This window comes from Rhyacophila brunnea, unplaced genomic scaffold (genome assembly GCF_057557595.1).
Source record: "Rhyacophila brunnea isolate RB1 unplaced genomic scaffold, BYU_Rbru_1.0 scaffold_2, whole genome shotgun sequence".
Classification (NCBI taxonomy): domain Eukaryota; kingdom Metazoa; phylum Arthropoda; class Insecta; order Trichoptera; family Rhyacophilidae; genus Rhyacophila; species Rhyacophila brunnea.
Genome location: NW_028232859.1, coordinates 40,791,107 through 40,811,162, shown reverse-complemented (window position 1 = coordinate 40,811,162; position 20,056 = coordinate 40,791,107). Strand labels below are relative to the sequence as shown.

At 32.9% G+C, this 20,056-nt stretch overlaps 1 protein-coding gene across 1 annotated transcript; it reads left to right on the top strand.

Moving 5' to 3' along the window:
• The first annotated feature begins 3,158 nt into the window (after window positions 1-3,158).
• Window positions 3,159-10,905, top strand: LOC147072326 (5'-deoxynucleotidase HDDC2-like). The gene is made up of 4 exons (XM_085946422.1): window positions 3,159-3,558; window positions 5,713-5,851; window positions 7,140-7,294; window positions 9,787-10,905. Exons 1-4 carry the CDS (start codon window positions 3,499-3,501, stop codon window positions 10,015-10,017), a joined length of 585 nt encoding a protein of 194 aa, XP_085802548.1. The 5' UTR covers window positions 3,159-3,498; the 3' UTR covers window positions 10,018-10,905.
• Window positions 10,906-20,056: the final 9,151 nt, after the last annotated feature.

Genomic DNA, 20,056 nt, shown 5'->3' with positions numbered 1-20,056 from the left:
ACCAAGACATTAATTAAAGGGTAACTTACTTCCTAAACTCATGTAAAGTTTACCTCCAACCGACATATTATAAGCACTAGTTCTGAAAATGAACATTGCACCATGTTGCTCGTGTCGGAATATATAAGAGATTTTCATAAGATGGATAATAATATCAAACTACCTACCTAACAAAGTAGATACCTACCCACTTACATTAACAAACAACTATGTACATAATACGTTTTGTTCCAAACTTTCGTGAACACAGTTTTTAAGCATACCTATCACTCGTTGCTTCTTCGAAATTATATAACACTACATAATATAACTTAGCCGTCACAATCATCTGAATCATCCCAATCTACAAAAAGGAGGGAAAAAATTAATGGAATTAACATCTTCCCATTGCGGTTATCCAGTGCAATACCTAGGTACTTACCTACCTAATTAATTGTATGAATTTTAAAAGATGCTTGACATTTCTTTGAGGCACCTACAACGTTTATTTAATTACATTGAACGATTTACTAGTAAGATTAAATTAGACCGGTGATTCCCAACTTGGTTCTCAGGAATCCTGGGGCTCTACGAATAGTGTCAGGGGTTCCGCGGGAATTCGCATAAACTTTCGATAATAGAGTAAAGAAGGCATCACACATTCACATAGGTAACCTATGTATTTTGAAAAAATGGATTAGTATGTTGCTTCAATTTTGCGTGAAACGTATCATTGAAGTACCTAGTGGGAGTTATGCTCACGAGAGGAAATTTTGCGGCAACAATGGATGAAGGAATAAAATTTTAGAAAGCGAATGGTCAGCAATGAGTGTCCTAAAGTAGTAATGCCACTGCAGTGTTGCCATATTTTGAAAGTGGAATTATAGTACAGAGCCTCCAAAATTATAGTATTTGGGGATAAAATATAGTACGCGTTGTCAACTCTTGAAAATGAAAATTTTCCCAATTTTTCATAGTCGGCTCGTTTTTTTTAGAAAAAATATTTCTTCGCGGGCCGCAGGTTCCCAAATTTTCATGGTCGGCTTGTTTTTTTTAGGAAAAATATTTCGCCGCGGGCCGCACGTTCCCAAATTTTCGTGGTCGGCTTGTTTTTTTTAGGAAAAATATTTCGCCGCGGGCCGCAGGCCGCTTCCAGATTTCGAAGACCACTCGATTGCGAAATGGCAAATGCAGAATTATAGTACTTTTATATTAAATTATAGTACGATTTTCAAAATTATAGTATTTTGGCCGTACTATACCTATTTTATATCGTACATAGTACGCGGACCAAAATTATAGTACAAATACTATAATTATAGTACGGTTGGCAACACTGAATGCCAGAGACGTCCGGCGATTCCTGAGTGAAGCAGTGCAAAACTTGTCACCGAACCGCTTCAATTGAAGCTCGTAAAATTTTTAGTTTCACAAGAGATATTGGGTGTACAGAGCTTCGCGTGAAACGGGTAAACGGCATATAAGTGCGAGTGAGAAAGCATTCAACATGCTTATACCTCATGTCCATGCGTTAAAGTAAGATAGAAAGTAAACATGTCAAACGGCACTATTGTCAAATTAAATAACATTTTTATCCATTTTGGTAATGACTTCATATTTAATCAGTACTTACCGTTAACGTTGCATGATTAAATCATTCATTGTTGAAGTACGTAACCAATTAATCTTTAAACACGCTAGTTACGTCTCCAATATAACAATATTACAACAAGATTACAACACGGAATTTCCGTTGTATTTTGAAAACAAACATGTGTGTTTCTGTAATTACAAAATCACAATAAATACATCCTTAAATGAGAATTGAAACACGAAATAATAATTTTAGCGGTAATATGTGGTAATAAGTGGTAAATGTAAAACAATAGATCAACAGCTTTCTCCAATATTACGTACGATACGAAATCTGACGTTTATTATGTCAAACGGAGAGTTGCGAGCGCCCCTACCGTGAAAGCATGTGTACTACTAAAGCCTGGCCTAGTGACACCCAGCGGTTGACTTTTAATATGCTACAGTTGAAGCAAGTTGTGTAAAGTTTGCGCAACTGGTCACTTGTGCTTCAGTCGTGAATTGACCTCCTGGCCGAATTCAAATTAGCAATACCCGATGCGGGTAGAAGAATAGTTTTCAATAAGGCATATTCTCTCAGCCGACACAATTTTCATTTGACTAGCATCAAGTAGAGTAGTTTGCGTGCCAAAGTCCTTAAGAAATCTCGATAGTAAATGCGAGGTATCCATAAAGGCATCTAGAAAAAGAAAAACACTGTTCGATAAAAAAAAAGTAAGTAGAGAGTAGAGGGTCGCCATTTTAAAAAAACGGTGAACATCGGCCCTCATGACTGGGAGGGTAAAAAAAAATACAAATACTAGCGAGACAGACTGGCGACCGCCAGCTGGCTTATCTAGTTTCCTATATATTATTATCTCCTATATATTATTATTCTAAGACATTTTGGAAAACGCACTAATTTTTTTTATTTAAACACCATTTTGTTGATTTTTAAACTGTTTCAATTCATTTTTTAGAGTCTCGAATTAACTTCAATTTGAATCGTTTTGTCGCGCTGCGCATGCGCGAGATCGCAGTATGAGTCCGCTTCGTGTGGCTTCGTGTATCATTTCAGCGGTTAGAATGCTTTAGTTTATTTAACATGATCCTTTTATTTTCATCCTGCATTGATTAAATTATGAAAAAAAATTGCGTGTGTTGCAAATATTATTCGTACCTATTAGAAGTTTCTAGTGCTTTTACCTGGTTACATTATTATTGTCTTGAGCATTTTTGACTGCCCCAAGTGATAAAAGATTTTTCGCCCTATCTATGCGCCTGTAAAATACCCGCGCACTATAAATAATTTCAAATACATAGGTAGGTAGGTGCTTTACTAATTTGTGATGATTATATTTTCAAATGTCTTATGTATCTCATTGATATAAAAAAAAATTATCCACTGCCCTTGATATTGGCATAGCGCGCTCTGTATATTAATTGTTGTGTTTGGATAGTAAAACCATAAAATCGTTTAAACATTAGATTTTTGTAAAATAAAAATATTAAATCAGATAATATTATAAAAAGCAAATTGAGGATGTGTCAAAAACTATTTGATGATATGGGGATAATTATTTATTGCTAATTTTTCTAAATCCAATAAAATAAAAAAATAGTGCTGCAAACACTGCAACTGTCAAAAATTCAAAAATAGAGAAATAGGTTATTCGTACGTACACTAAACACTAGATATTATGTAAAAAATACTCTATTCAAATAACGAATACTGGGCAGTGAACGTTATTTATGAGTGAAACGTGATTTTCGTGGGCTAGAGAAATTGACCATTGTAAAGCGTGACAATCGTCAAGTACTTTTCATAATAAATCGTAAGCACTACACTCGTATACTAGTATTTTACGAATACGTTACGAAGTGTCATTCCCTCCTACACTTTAGAAGTGTTGAGACGCATTCTACATTCATCTCGTATTTGCTGCAATGTCTTCCTTTGACAACGTAAAACTTATAAAGTTCCTTGAATTAGTGGGACGTTTGAAGGTACGTAATATATTATTATATTTTAAAAATTATTTAAATTCTGCTTTCGTGGATAGATAGGTGACAACTTTTGGTGTTGTTTTGTAGGGTAAATGTTTTACTACCTATATACATCAGTCGAGTGTAATATAGAAAGTGGTACCTATTTTTATGAGAAACAAACTTATTTACATGCATACCTGCCTACCTATAATATACAGTTTCGCTCTCAGAAATATTCACCGTAAATTAGTGTTTTTTTAATAGGTAAGTACCTAGTTAGGTACCTAAAAATAATCTACATTCAGGATATTTATGAAACATATTTCAGATGGTAATCTTAATCATGATTTAGGACATATTATTATTGTGTTGTTTCATGAACAACCAAATCAAAATGTTCAATACCACAAGATCAGTTCCATACTCAATACTAATCAGACATTCGTCATCAGAAGCACATGTCGTTTGTAACGAACGACATGCATCGGTAAATATATGAGACCCTTCTCACCTAACATGTCTACACCATGTGACTTAAGAATGACATAAGTCATTCCACGCATCTCCTATCCGTGAAACTATACAAAGAAAACTGCACAATGCTAGTGTTTCGATTCTCATGTTTACTACGTAATCAATTTGATTGTTTCCTTTTTAGTTTTTGGATATTGTCAATTTTAGTTCCATATTTAAATGATGGATAGCGAACAAGTAGTAAATTATAACATATATGCTCTAATGATGGCCTATTAGAAATTATAAAACCAGTTACTTACTTATCTGGCCTCATTTATAACAGGTTATCAAAATACATGATCGAAAGAACATGTAAAAATTTTTGAATATCATTAAATAATTTTTGAGTGGAGAAATTTATTTAATTAGACATTCATTAGAGGGGCTCATAGAATTAGTTCCATTTTCTTTCTTCTCTTTCACCCTGTCACGACCCAGCATTGAGGCATAGGGCAAGCACAAGTTCGCGCCACTTCCCTCGGTCCATCGCCAACTGTTGCGCCTCCCGCCATGCCAGACCTGCAGCGCGTAGTTCGCTTTTGTAGCATCACTGCAGGGTGAGGGAGGGCCGGCCACGACGACGGAATTATTTATGAGTGATAAATGTGAATTTTTCAAAATTGCTATTAAAAACGTTTACTCTGGAAGTAAAATAAGTAGGTACTTAGATATTTTATTATTTTTTCGATTATTTGGATTTATCGTTAGTGCTTGGCCACAGTGACAGGCGGGCAGCGGTGTTTACAACTCAAACATATAACCGTGTGTAATATGCCTAAAAAAAGACATTGTCTAAGAACATTTCACACACGGTTATACATTTGAGTTGTGCACACCGCCGCCGCCCGCCCGACCACTACGTTCTTGCACCTATAACCTTCATCCCTAATTAGTTTGGATAACCGAAGTTCTACTGTAGTTAGTTTTACATTACATCGACATCCTATGCGTCAGGCCTAAGTCAGCGTACGGCTATAGAAATTTTTAAAAATCTTAACAAGTAGAACGAGTAATTGAGCACCGCAGAGTGACATGTCCAGTTTACTGTGGACCCCAAATCATACATAATATTACAAATTATAAATAAATATTCCCTACTTACAATCAACGATAAATGAACTTTACTGCTCAACAAAATTATTACTCATTGATAACAAAACAGTATTAAGTCTTTCAGTGCTAAAGACGCGCTAGGCGCGTAACGATTAGCTGGACATTTGATATAATTAGCATGATATTTAAATGTGGTAATTAATTAGTAATTATCTGGTCAGCAGTCAATGTGTGTATTTGAAACTTGCTTTAAATATTAGTATATATATTATAAGTACTTAATGAAAACAAGCGGCTAACAATAGATTTTTATAACCATTATTATTTTAAACACTAGGTAATACACTCACCCTCCGATTCACGTGGTATGTAGATGCGTTCTACGAAATTTGTACAACCATTCTTATTGTTTTGTTAGTACTTACTCAATCTGTCAAGCCGGAATCAATCCGCAACAGAATAATATGTAATGTCACGATGTGAAATTTGACTTACTGAATATAACTAAATAATATGGATAAATTTTTACTTATAGATTGTACTCACTGTAGTTTGGTTGTCTGTTGTAAACATCTTGTAATAAACATTTCTTTAACATTTCAGCATGAGAAAAGAACTGGATGGGTCATTAAGGACATTCCTGACTGTGAGTCAATTGCCGGACATATGTATAGAATGGGAATGATGACGTTTTTAATAAAGGACAGCGACAATATTGATAGATTTAAATGTCTTCAAATCGGTAAGAAAAAATCTTTGTTGATCAGTCGATATTGAATTATGAAGTATATATTTATATTATATTATTAGCATTTAAAAATACTCCATAAGATGTGCGATGGAAAAGCTTCATGTGGTGGATTAATTGTTAAAGCCCCTGTGTCTGAAGCCGTGGTGCGAATCAAATCGCATGTCTGGCAAAAATATCTATGTGTGTTTGATCCTGGGCAAGGACACAATCCATTTGACAAAATTTGCAAGAACTACTAAGACTTTGTGAAACTGTTTTGAAAATGTCTTAATATAACCTCCACTCTTTGAAGGCCTAAAAGCTCTATTTATGATGAAAAGTGTTACAGTGTCACAAATCTATCTATAGAATTGATGGGAGAGCCACAGTCGCAAACTACCCAATCAAGACTCGCAATATTCAATATGACATCATTGTAATTCCATTTTTGTCCGCTCTACAGATAAGTTTGTGGGACTGTAATTTACTTTTCTTAATACCTATCATTGTTCAAACTTTTTTTTATGTAGTGAATAATACACAAGATTGGAGAATGTAACATTTTATATTTATTTTTATTTTTTTACCACAAGAACAGGCCATGAGGCCCACTGACAGAAGTGTAGTAGAAATGAAACAATTAAACACCCAGGGTTTGTCAAAATCAACCATTGTTACCTCACCAGGATCGAACCCAGAGCCCCTGGGTGAAAGGCCAGTGCCTTACGCACTGGACTACGAGAGCTGTGTTGTACATAAATAATTTGGTAACACCTCAGGACTAGCACCGAACAGGAGATGTATATATAAGTTATATGTGTCGCTGAGTTTCAAAACCCGCTATATCACTTTTTTATTATGTTGAGAAAATCAATAAAAACTTTTTGAACTAAAAAGGTTTTTGAATGTTTCAGAAGCGTTATAGCGGGATTTGATAGACACATTGATTTTGTTTCATAAATGACGGTTAATCGTAGCGGCTTTTGAAAGAGGCGATAAAATTTTCATGTAGAGATTTTAATAACGAATCCAACGATATATATTATAATATCTTAATTATTTCAAAAAAGTGTTATAGCGGGTTTAGAAATTTAGCGACACATCTTGTTAGGTGCCAAGATTTTTTTCTAATAGGTATATTTCCGAGGTGATTCCAAATTATCACCTCGTTCGTATCTATTCATTGTTTCTTCACTCTTTAAACTTTAAGAATGAAATTGCATCAATATTTTTACAATATCTTGATACTCACTATTATGTCTGACTTCAGCATTCTATTTAAAACAACTCATTTTTTTAGCTCTGGTACATGATCTTGCTGAATGTATTGTCGGAGATCTGACACCACACTGTGGTGTATCGCCTGATGAAAAACACCGAAGAGAATACGAAGCGATGCAGAGCATTTCAGAACTCACTGGTCCATCAGGCGCAATGCTTCTGAACTTGTATAAGGTTTGTACATTGTTGAAAACTATACGTGGGATATAATATTGTTAAATTCAACAAGTTCATCATTTTTTTAGTTGATTATTTCAGTTACACCATTATGCTATACAATTTGTCCTTTCTTATATACAGTAGAACCTCGATTTAACGGCAAAATATCCAGTCAAATGTGAAAATTGTTAAAAACTCCCTTTTATACGTCATGTTAAAATTGAAAAACAATACAGTATAACCTCGTTTTTACGTGCCCGGAATTCACGTTTTCCCGGCAATTGTGTGTATTTTTTTCAGTCCCGATGTATTTCAGTACATTTAATACCCGCATTTACGTTTTTCTTTCCCGCGATTTACGTCGGAAATATTCAAAATATGCGAGTTACGCGCACTCGACAATGATTGGGTCGTGACATTCGAACGATTTTTCAATAAAAATTTTAATTGAATGTTGGTTTTTAATAAAACGTTATTTTTTTAAAAACATAAAATTTAAGTGTTCTTTTTTTCAATACCCCCCTTTTACATTTTCCCTCCAATTAGGTTTTTTTTTTCAGTCCCTTAAAAAACATAAAATAGGGGTTATACTGTATGTGTATTTGCCAGACCCAGGATTCGAATCTGGGACCCCACGACATTATAAGCCAACGCGTAATCCGCTCGGCCAACATGGGTTCTAACCCATGCTTATTCTAGAGCAGTATTCTTTTTGGTTGGCGGAACCCTTAAGGGCCCACATGCTCAATGTAGGTCAAAATGGAGCTTTTATGGTATTTTCAGAGCATAACCCTGGACATTCCTTAAACGTTGTAGATAATCTATTTATATGATTTTGAAGCCTTATTATCCTTTATATTTATTTTAAACATTTGATGACTACATAAAGTATTTTTATTACATTAAATAGTATTCTTTTAAACCTCTCGATCTAATGTTTTAGAATATAGTCATATTTCAGTACGTCCATGTGCAGTGGTGTTAAGATTTTTTTAGGTTTATTTATTTTTAAAAGCATTTATAAAACCATTAATAAAATTTATGTTGACATTATTATAGTGACATATTTACGATAAAAAATTATATTTTATAATCTTTGTGATCCCAAATTTGACAAGAATTAGGCATTTTATTATTCAAAAAATGGGCACGATTAACACATTTGAAGATAATTCTAAAGATACTGATTATAAGCTATGTCTTTGACCATTCAAATGTGATAAACATCCTACGAATAATGATTGCTTTATAATAATTATTGACCTAAGAATATGGTAGTATTTTTTTGAAATACACCATTTCTATTGGCATTTCCCAGTGGTAAACCTACAACATACGGCCGTGGCCATAAATTGACAAACAATTAAATGAATGTTAACGCGCGTGTTTGAACATGTACCGTTTTTAAAATAATATTTTTTTTTCTGTTAGGTTAAGGTTAAAAGAAGTTGTTTATTGTAATGAACGCTGGTAGGTACCTAGTGACTTCACAAACCTTGAATTTTTTACATTCAATTTCAACCATATGCTTGTATACTTTTTCAACATTGTCGGCGAAAACACCAATTAGGTAGGTACTTAGACACTTAATTAGTGTCATAAACGTAATCTGATTCCGGCGGCATCCTGTCCGGTCGGATTTTATTTCTTAGGGTCGAAATGTTTTTAAACGATAGACACATTAACTAATTTCAAGAAAATTTTTGACAATATTTTTATAACCGATAAGTAGCTCATTATAAGAGTGAATAAATGTATGGGGAAAATCATAAACTAAAATGTCAATGAATGTTTCGTCGTTACATCCGAGATCTCGCTATATCCGTGATCGTAATAACCGAGCTCGACTGTACTACGAAGAAAAATATGCGAATTCTTGCAGGGCCGCAGAGTCTCATGGAACCCAGTTGAGAATCACTGCTCTAGAGGGTCACCAACTATGTACTCAAATTCTTATGAAAAGTAATATTTTCATACATTTTTCTTCCAAATAGTAAAAAATTCCATGAATAGTAAAAAACGTCGACTGTAGAGCTACATTGTTTCATGTTTATTAATGTTTAAAAATATGTGATTGCGCGTTAGGTACGTTTTTTTTTTAATTTTTAATTTAATAATATGTCGATAGTTAACAATTTATTCTAGTTAATTTTTTATGCTGAAAAAATATGGTAATTGTGAACTAATAATTGCTGCTGTTTTGGTCTAAATAAAAAATTTGGATTTCTGATAAATCTCATCAAATAAAACTGGCTTGACAACATATATTACTTGTTCATTGGTTTTTGTTAAGGCCTTTCCACGTTATACCCGACCATAAACATACTGAATAATCAAACTGTTTACGTTCACCGAAAATACAAGATTGCAAAATATTAAGAACTGGAAGGGATAAAAAGAACTAGTAGAGGTCTTCATCAGGCAGTGGATCGACCTACATCGATAATAAATAATTTCACAAAACTCGGATCACTTATTTACCATTCATAAATTCTATTCATTTTCAGGAGTATGAGACTCAGTCAAGCCCCGAAGCGAAATTCGTCAAGGAACTGGATAGATTTGACATGTTACTCCAAGCATTTGAATATGAAAAGCAGCATAATATTCCTCAACATCTTCAAGAATTCTTCACTGCGACAGAAGGGAAATTTCAAAATCCACTGATTGTCGGATTACTCACAGAGCTTAATAAAAATAGACTCGACTTTTCTAATGATGCAACCAAGAATAATTAATTGCCGTCACATCGGAGTATTGTATCAATGACCTAACGTTAATATCTAAGTGACTTTTTACAAATCGTGCAGGAAGCTAAAAAAAGTAAATATTTAATATCTCGTATCTGACTGTTAATAGCACACATATGTTGTAACTACATAGCATGCCGATAACCGATAACATAAAAAGTGATAAAGAAAAAGCATATAACGCCTAATGTAATGATAACATCCAAATTTTTTTATGTTACTAAATGTTTTTCCTTCCCATTATGTGCCCGGAGGTTTTGTATGTCGGCAAATGAGAGGCCGTGAATTTTTTAGCAAAAATAAACCTTATTATTATTTTTTTTTTTAATAAATTGAAAGTTTATCATAAACACTTACCAATCATATGCTAAATGTCTCATTATTGGACCAGTATTCTTCCGAATTTTAAATTATTCAAAACAAACGCCTGAGACTGGCATTCTGTCTTCAAAGACAGGCGAATGAGTCCGCGTTTTTTGTATGACTGACACTGTACGCCCGGCCATATATCCGCGGACTAGTTCGCTTTGGCACAGAACCTGTCATGCAATACGCTTGACAGCTTAGAGGCTAGTGGTAAGATATGGGCTATTACTAATATGGCTGTGTCATTTTTGTTAAAATAAATACAGATACAGGAATTTCGCAGTCGATGGGCAGTATGTTTGTTGTTTTTAGTACGTCAAAAAGTCATTATTGTCATATTGATCAGATACGGGGTATTCACATTAGACCATCAGTATGTATTTTGTTTGAATGGATGGAAGTGGGGGATATAGATCTACAACATGGGTGGCCAACCTTTTCAGCAGCCGGGCCAGATTCTATAAAAAAAGACTCCCTACCGGGCCGCACAAGCGATTTTTTTTATTATACAAAACAAAAAAGAAATATATATATTAAGAAAATAAAACAAAAATGAGAACCCAACATATTTATTAGATTAGACTTTTTTTAAATAATAAAAAATAAACAAAATAATAAATTTTAGTGAGAAGTTTGATTTTGTGTGGCAGAACTATGTGCATCAATATCGATATCGAGTGAGGTTGTTCCTACACGCAAACAGTTCTCCAAATGCACATCAGTGATTCGTGTTCTCACTTGGGGTTTGATATGCTTCATCCGACTAAAAAGCTGTTCACAAGTGTAGGTGTTTCCAAATAGCGAAGTCATCATTATAGCATGTTTGTAAAATGCAGGATATTTCTCCTTGTCCATATATGTTTTGCAAAACTCTTCCAAACCAACCTGATGGAATTTCTCCTTCAATTGTTTATCGCAACATATTACACAATGTTCCATTTGTAAATTCTCCGGTAATAAATTCACGTCTACGGAGAATGGCGTTGCAAATGCAGCAAAAACACACGGTGCTTTTTAAAATCTTGAGCCAATATCGAATCTCAATTTGCGAAATTAGCACATCTAGCGGCAGCATTTGATATTATTTTTATTTTCTCAGTGCTCCACGGGCCACAAGTTGAGACCTAGTGGGCCGCGCGTTGGCTACCCATGATCTACAAGAAAGGAAAAATGGAATTTATATAAGAGGAGTGATGAGGTATGGAGACATGAAAAAGCGAGAAGATTTTAGCTTCTCAGATTGTTATGATGAAGTGTCGGATCTATAAGGAATATAGAATTCAGACTTTAATATTTATATAACATCAGAAATGAAAATATATTTTTATGAAATGTGTGGTATCACAATAATATGGTATTCACCCCATATTAAAAATTGGTTTACAACAAATATTTCGCTTACATGGAATTACTTATAGAATAAAACTAATGAAATTTATGTTTCAGTTTATGTAGTGTTATAATAATAATTGAATATGTGTATTAAATAAGGCTCTAAGTACCAAAAAGTAGTATTGCCTGTAGTTACAAAATACCATTGTCATTGCAGTAAAATTTCATGAAGCAGACCTTTTGAAAAATGTAATTTTACAGTGTGAAGCAATCACGGCAGCTTCTATAATTTTAGGTATTAAGAACTCGCAAGTGTCAACACACCATCGTCAGCTATTTTATATTGAATGCCGTTGACCACTGCAGTGCAACTTACACCATTATAAATAAAACACGCCAACTGACTTACAACGTCGACAGGTTTAATTATTTTGCTGTATTTTTTTTGACTTGCTTGAGGCACTTAGACTATAGTTGAAGTTATTGGCGTTGGTATGTAGAACATTTTTCTATAAAACTGTCAGTTTTTATTATTTTGGTACTTAGCGCCTTAATTAATACACTTATTCATATTATTGTCAGTACAGTAAAACTTTGATACAACAGACTACATATTTCGGGAAAATGTGTGATTAATTAGTTTATCTGTTTTTAATTATATTATATATGTAACAAATAAACAATGTTCTTAAAAATAAAACTAAGCAACAAAAATCCTATGTACACATCAGAACATCAGCCAGCACCCGTTAAAACTGCTACGCCATGCTACGATAACAACCAATTACTGCGTACAATGCTGTATGATCACGTGCTAATCATGGGGTGAACATTGATAACGGGCAGAATATGAACTGGATTTTTTTTTCATTGAATTGAAGTATACAAAATCAAAGTTTTACTATACTGTGTGAACGAGACACTCACCAAAACTTTTGAAAGGATAAATATATTTTTCATAAATAAGTAGGTATTTATCAAAAATACCTAGATTTGAAACAAATATCTCTTGTTTCCATATTATTTTTGATTGTATTATGTTATTCTTAGGTGGTAAAAGTAATAATTATTTAATGTTTTAACGTTATGAATATGATAACTAATAAGTTTTTGCATTATTTGTGTGTTTAGTACGTAAACAATTTGGTTTTGTATGTGTTGCATTGATTCCTAAATTCTTGGTTAAATAGTTCTGTATTATATGAACATTGTACTTGCCACAGATAATAATAATATATAATACATAATTTATAATAGATGTACCTATTACATTATCAACATTACATAAAAAGACTGATTTACAAATTTAGATAGATAATACTTGCCTATTACAATAAAATTTAATTCTGTATGTAATGCTCGCTCTAATTATGTATTTCATTAGCTTTTTATTCCCAATAATAATTATTTTTTTATTTTCATAGATTACCATGTCAACCTCTTTTATTCATACTTCTTACTACTTATAGATTTTCCTAGCATTTTAGGAAAGTAGAGACTTTTATTGAATTTAGCTAATGTTAGCTATTGTAATTACAGTATTATTGAATAGCTTATAGGTGTTGAAATCCTAAAACAAATATTTTTTGCAATTAACTATTTTAATGAAAAATCTCAAATATTAGTATGTAAGTAATTAAGCAAGGGTGAAAACAGTATGCCACCATTTGCATTTTATTTAAAAACAATGTATTCACTGCTTCCAACAAACTGAGAATATTTTAACTTTCCTATTGTTATCAATTCAACTATATTTTAAACATTCAGCAGGCCTATTCTTACATATCACTTAACATCAAAAAAGAGGTAATTGTGAAAAATATATCTCACATTTATCACTTTACGCTGCAATCGCAAGTACATCGGCAGTACAAACATATCTGAATTTAACCGACGTGTTTACAAACCTAAATTTTCGATGTATTACGAATGAGAGGTAGTCGCCGCTAATCATTTATTGTAAAGAATACCTTTCGTGCTAACTTGGATGAATGAAAATAGCTGAAACGTGTTAAAATGATAACCGTTAAGAATAGACCTGCTGGAATCACTGTCATGTGTTTGTTGTAGGCTTATTAGTCCAAATCCAGTCTTTGTTATGTGTTACATCATTTCCCTACATTTATTTTGTGTTATCTCTTACAAGTATATTTTTATTTAAATAATTAATTTTTGTTTTTAAATAAAGATCTTATAAAAAGAAACCTGATTTTTTTGAGGTCATGAATATGAACAGGTGAAGGATTCTTGTTCGATCAACCAACTCACACTAGGGATATACGGACGCCGCAGAAAATCAGTATAATATTATTAAGACAGTACATCAGTGAAACGGCAAATAATTTTCAACTGTATGTGGAATGAAATTTCCGCCGTGTTGCCATTCGGAGACCGACAGTCGAGGTGTCTGCACGTCGATTTATTTTGTCATGGTGTCGGATGAAAATATTTTTAAATCGTGTAAATAGATGACTAAAAAACTTTACGTAGGTATATACTTAAAAAAGAAAACATGTCCATGAATATACTATTATTATTAGTAATATAACAATAAACATAATATTAAATGGACACATGTTGGATTTTTATGACAAATGATATTTCGTTCGGCACACGTCATTTGCACAATCCGTGCATCGCCTAGTCACGATCTTTTTAGACCATGCCTCAGCTGAGGTATAGCCTTAATGTGCCAGGTGTACGGGTTTGTAATTAAAATATGTGTATATAGCCGAAGTTCTTGAAGAAAACCTTCTTCTCTAAAGATGGAGCTTAAACATATAAAATTGAACCAAAAAAGGACCCCTAGCCATTCCGACATGTCACTTAACTTCAAAATCAATAAAAAAAGATTAATGTGCTATGTCATATTCGGATGGTTAATTACCGCGAGATATAACTGTCAGGCGTAATGATTTTTACCATGGACCTGGACAGCTGTGTTACTGGATAGATCGAGATACAGGACGATAATTATTACATCTTGAGATGCAGTGATTTTGAAAATTAATACAAACAATGCGTCACCACATTATCATTTTGCTTGTGAAGTGAAAGGAAGGTAGGCGGAACCCACTAAAATAATACAATAATATTATTTTCAATAAAAAGGTTGGCCGAGACGTTGAAAATACCTATGATATTATAAATTTAGTTTTATTTAGGCAACTAAGTGTACCAATCACTAATAAATAGCTCATTATTTAAGATTATGTATCATTTTAATTTGTAAAACTTATAATTCATTAAATTTTAATTAGTGATAAGTGGGCACAGATTTCAATAATTAAATAGTGGTACCAAGGAATATCTTAAAACATTTTTATTATAAGAAATATTATTTTATATATTTTTACTGCCATCTATATATTTCGTATCAAACTTTAATAACATTTTCGTAGGTGTATTATTACAGAATTCTGTTATCATTATTATGGTTCGAGAACATGGTGAAAAATCTGTCTTCGTACGTTTATCAGACAATTCGGGGAAAGCTCTTCGTATTAAAAAAAAAGCTCAAAGCGCCCGATGCATCGGTAGAAAATACAAAGATGGCTACCTTATTAAGAACACACTGATTATAAAGCAATTAATTTAATTGTTTCGTTTATTTATTATACAAAGGATATTCAAAGCCAATCCAAAAGAAATTTAAAAGTTTTTTTTAATACTACGTATGTTGATTTTTATTTCAAGAATATTGGGTAGGTAGGTATAAAAAAATATTTTACATTTACGTAATATGTACAAAAGTATTTCGATTCATCGTTCTTTGAGATCAACAAGATCGCGTTTACATTAGCGCACGATTGCGGAGTAAAATGATTATAACTATGAAATACCTCAATTTTAAAAATTACCACTGCGTAATTCACTGGCTCCCCAACCATTTACGTGTCGTGACACCCTTTTTTAGTATCCACGTAACCTGCATTCTCCCGCCATAATACCATAAAGATTTTATGTCGTGTCACAATACTTTGATGTGGCTTTGAAACATAGTTTTTATTAATTCTACAATATTAAGACATTGAAGCTGCTTCAGGATGTGTACCCATCATAATACGAAAAGATAAGAAAGAAAGAAAATAGACTTGTATGATTTTAAATTATATATCAACTATAAGATTTTGGTTCATGGAAAAACAGTTATACATAACCATCAATGAAAGTTCAACTACTCTCTGATAAATATGCCTATAATACTCGTAGTATCATTTTATTCCTCTCAGTTCTCAATATTTAGCTGTCTCATAATTTCGATGAACACAATCAGTTTGACCAGTGGCGGCTCGACGACTTTCTAGGTGGTGGGGTTTAGCCATTAACCCAATGCTTACGGGCCCTTTTAATTATTTTTTTAATTAACGTGTTAATTTGCATTTGAAAAGCATTTAGCAAAAACACAATTTTGTTGCGGCCCGTAAGCATTGGGTTAATTATTAAATAAACATATCTACCTACTTTCTCATAATGATTATTGAACATTATGCACCAAGCTACTTATAATAATATGATGTTATTAATGAGAAAATGAGTAATTTTTAATAATATGATTATCTTAGTCGTTACTTAACCACGTCTAAAATGCGTGCTAAAAATATTAACTTAATTAATAACCAATAATAATTATTACAGACTTACCATTATCAGTTTTGAACAACGACATACAGCGAGCGTTTTTACTCACCATGGGGTCATTTGATTCGCTCCCTAGTATGATAAAATAAATTAAATAGTTCCTTTAATCATGTAATTAAGTAGTTATATTATGAAAATGATCAAAATATCGGACGTGCATTTTTGACATGATAACGAAGTGGGGATGGTCCCTATAAACCCTTAAGGTAGAGCCGCCCCTGAGTTTGACGATTCAGTAGTGAGTACCTAGGGTATAACATGATCAATTGATCACAAAAGAAGACAATGAACAAGATAGTATACCTACAATAAATATTTTGCGATAAAATAGATGTGAACAAACCAGTTTTGTCAGAAAAGATAGTGTTTACAATTATTACCATGTTTATTCGTCATATAATAATATTAACTAGATTAAAAATGCCCAACTATCAACACACAAATCAGATAAAATAATATGTTGTAGAATGATGTCAGATTCTTCTGGCAGGCAGGCGACTTGTTTATGTGAGGTATCATTACTTTCAAATGACACTAATACAGTTCCAAAAATGATTTCGTCGTGGCCGCAATGCCAGAAGAATCTGCCCTTCCTCTACTTATCGCTGAACCACATAATCTTGAAATGTTAATAAACGTGAAATAAAATATCGCCGCAGGTAAAGAAATTCCATGGAAACTGTATGAAAATGTTACTTTTCATCAGAATTCAAAAGTTGTTGACAGCCCCCTTTTGTCGCGTTTCATTGAATTTGACAAGTTTAGTCACACCGAAATAAAAAAAATTAAAAATTTCGTCCCGTTTATCTATCTCTTGTTTTATACTTTAATAGTATGATTATGTTTTTGATTGTTGTCCAAGAAATACGTATAGCCCATTCAAGCATCAAGGCAGACAAAAAGATCTCATTGATAAACTTGATTAGATAGTGTATCATGTCTTCTTCTTTCACCCTGTCACGACCCAGCATTGGAGCACAGGGCAAGTACAAGTTCGCGCCACTTCCCTCGATCCATAGCCAACTCATGCGCCTCCCGCCATCCCAGATCTGCAGCGCGTAGATCGCTTTTGTAGCACCGCTTCAGGGTGAGGGAGGGCCGGCCACGACGACGGAACCCTTGAGGCTGTGCCACAAGGGTACGAAGTGTCGCATTCTTTGGCGGCATCCGGAACACATGTCCCAGCCACGTAAAATGTCTCTTCATGATTACCTCAATCACCGAAGGCTGCAGTGTCTGCTCACGAACTTGGGTATTTGTAACGCGGCCGTACCAATGTATCCCTAAGATTCGGCGGAGATATCGATTCTAAAAGGTCAAAAGCCGAGAGACCAAAGTGTGATGTGAGGACCAAATGTCGTTTGTTCAACGCGTGCTTGCTACCTGTGCTCTTGTATGGCTGTGAGACATGACATCTAGTGTAGGTATCATTTAACTATTATAATATAGTATTATTATGTATAATGGCGGTTCAATAAAAAAAAATATTAAATTTCTAATAAACTGACTTTACCAAGTATTTCATATAATAATAAATAATAAATAATTCAAGTATAATAAACTTTTACATAAAATGTCCGTTGATTGTATTTATATTATAATATAGGCGGTAAATATAAAAAAATCTAGGGTGATGTGTGTTGCTCTAAAAGAGAAATGCCTACCTATGTTGAAAAATATTTTGTTTTTCCGTATTTTTCAAACTGTACTCCTAAAAGTCGAGTTTCTTAGCATAGTTCCCCAAAGAAAACATTGCTACAGAATATATTTTTACCACTTTACTATCGGCATCCCTAGAAGTCGCACTGGGGTGTTACGATCTACAGTTTGAATTGCACTGCCATGCAATTTTAAGATTAGTATTTTGTAAACCAAATTCTTATTTTTTAAATGCGAGATCTGGCAAGAAAAACGATAAATTGACAACACTGAGTCAGTAGGTATGATCCATAGGTCATAATTTTTGTTAAACACTTGGCGTAATATAGAAAAAATCATATAATTTTGTGTGGTTTTAATGTATATTATATACACAACACCCAAATTATTAATTTATTATATTGATATTGCAATAAATTATTCATTGATAAAATAAATATGGCTACTATCCCCACATATATATTTCACCAGAAACTAAAAGTCAACATTATCGGTAGGTATGTACAATCCGAAAATTAATGATGAAACACACTGTGTAGAAAAAATGGAATTTTCCTATGTTGAGAAGTATTAATAATTTCATATGAACATATTATTTAGAATCATTGGTCAACGAAATATAGAAGAATTTTAGTAAATAACTTTCAAAAATATTAACATAAGTATCATTGTAGGCATTATGCTGAAAAGGAAAAAAATCGTCAGAAAATATCCTCAAATTTAATGTTTTATCATACATTCAAAATAGTTTTCGATTATTGTTTATGGATTGTTTAGCACTGTTGATTGTTTAAAATTCAGTGTATTTTGTTTCATTTTTAAGCTAGCGTGTTGCGAAGAGTTCTGTGATTTTTATACTAACGAAAAAATATCGGTGATGTTCGAATTTTTTCAGTTTCAAATAGGGATTGTAATACCGGTATTTAAAACCCGGTATCCTAGTATTTTTCGATACTGAAATACCGGTTTTAAAAAACCTAATAATTAACATAAAAGTTTTAACAGGACTGCAATTTTTCTGACTGGTTACGCGATGTCTAGATTACTTCCGTTGCCATTCGACGTTCTTGGTGGCCTGTAATAGCACGTGCAGATTTTCGAAATACATTTGCATTATAAGTCACTCGCGGGTTTTAGAAGTTCCCATGTGTATTTTGAGATGTATCTGAATTCGCGGTTACATACTGTTCGTATTTATAGTCATTAGTAATCTCAGGCCTAGTGGCGAATATTTATTGATGAAATAATAATTATACACTATGATGGACTTACCTGTATCTACGTTTTAGATGTTTATCTATTAAATAGTAACTTATACAACAAAGGAGTTGGATTCTGTTACACATACACATCTAAGAACACTTCATAATATAAATTTATTAAAAAATCATTTGAAGAAAAAAGTTCCAATAGACATCAGCATTTCTACCATATTTAATCTTTGTCTATTTTTAAAGGTGTTATAAGTATTATAATATTATGTACCTGTTTAGATATTTTTTCTGTATAATTTTAATATTTTTATATCTATATCTAATGGTAGGTTTTTTCATATATTTTACGAATACCGGTATTCAATAGGAAATACCGAAATACCGGTGTAGGTATTTTCATTCGGTTTTGCAATCCCTAATTTCAGGAGGCCGTTAATTTAATACCTACTTACTTATATTAGGTATCGGTTATTTAACCTGTACTATTAAATGATAATCAAACATGGTAGGTGAAAATAATATTAATTTGTATGTAGTATAGTTACAAAGGGTGGATAGGTTTTGTATTGGATAAGGGACGTTTTTTGTTACTGGTCTGAGCACTAAAACATCACTCTACGTCCCTGATAATAATATTATTGTCTATCCATAGGATTTTCCCACTATCTTGCCAGCTGAAATTATGTGAAACGTACTCTTTTTCTCATATCGCCACAGATTTATAATGAATGATATTAATATTATTATCATAGTCGTTATAGTAACATTATTGTTATGTTGTGGTAGGCGCGATGGACTTTTTGCGGGTTTATAAT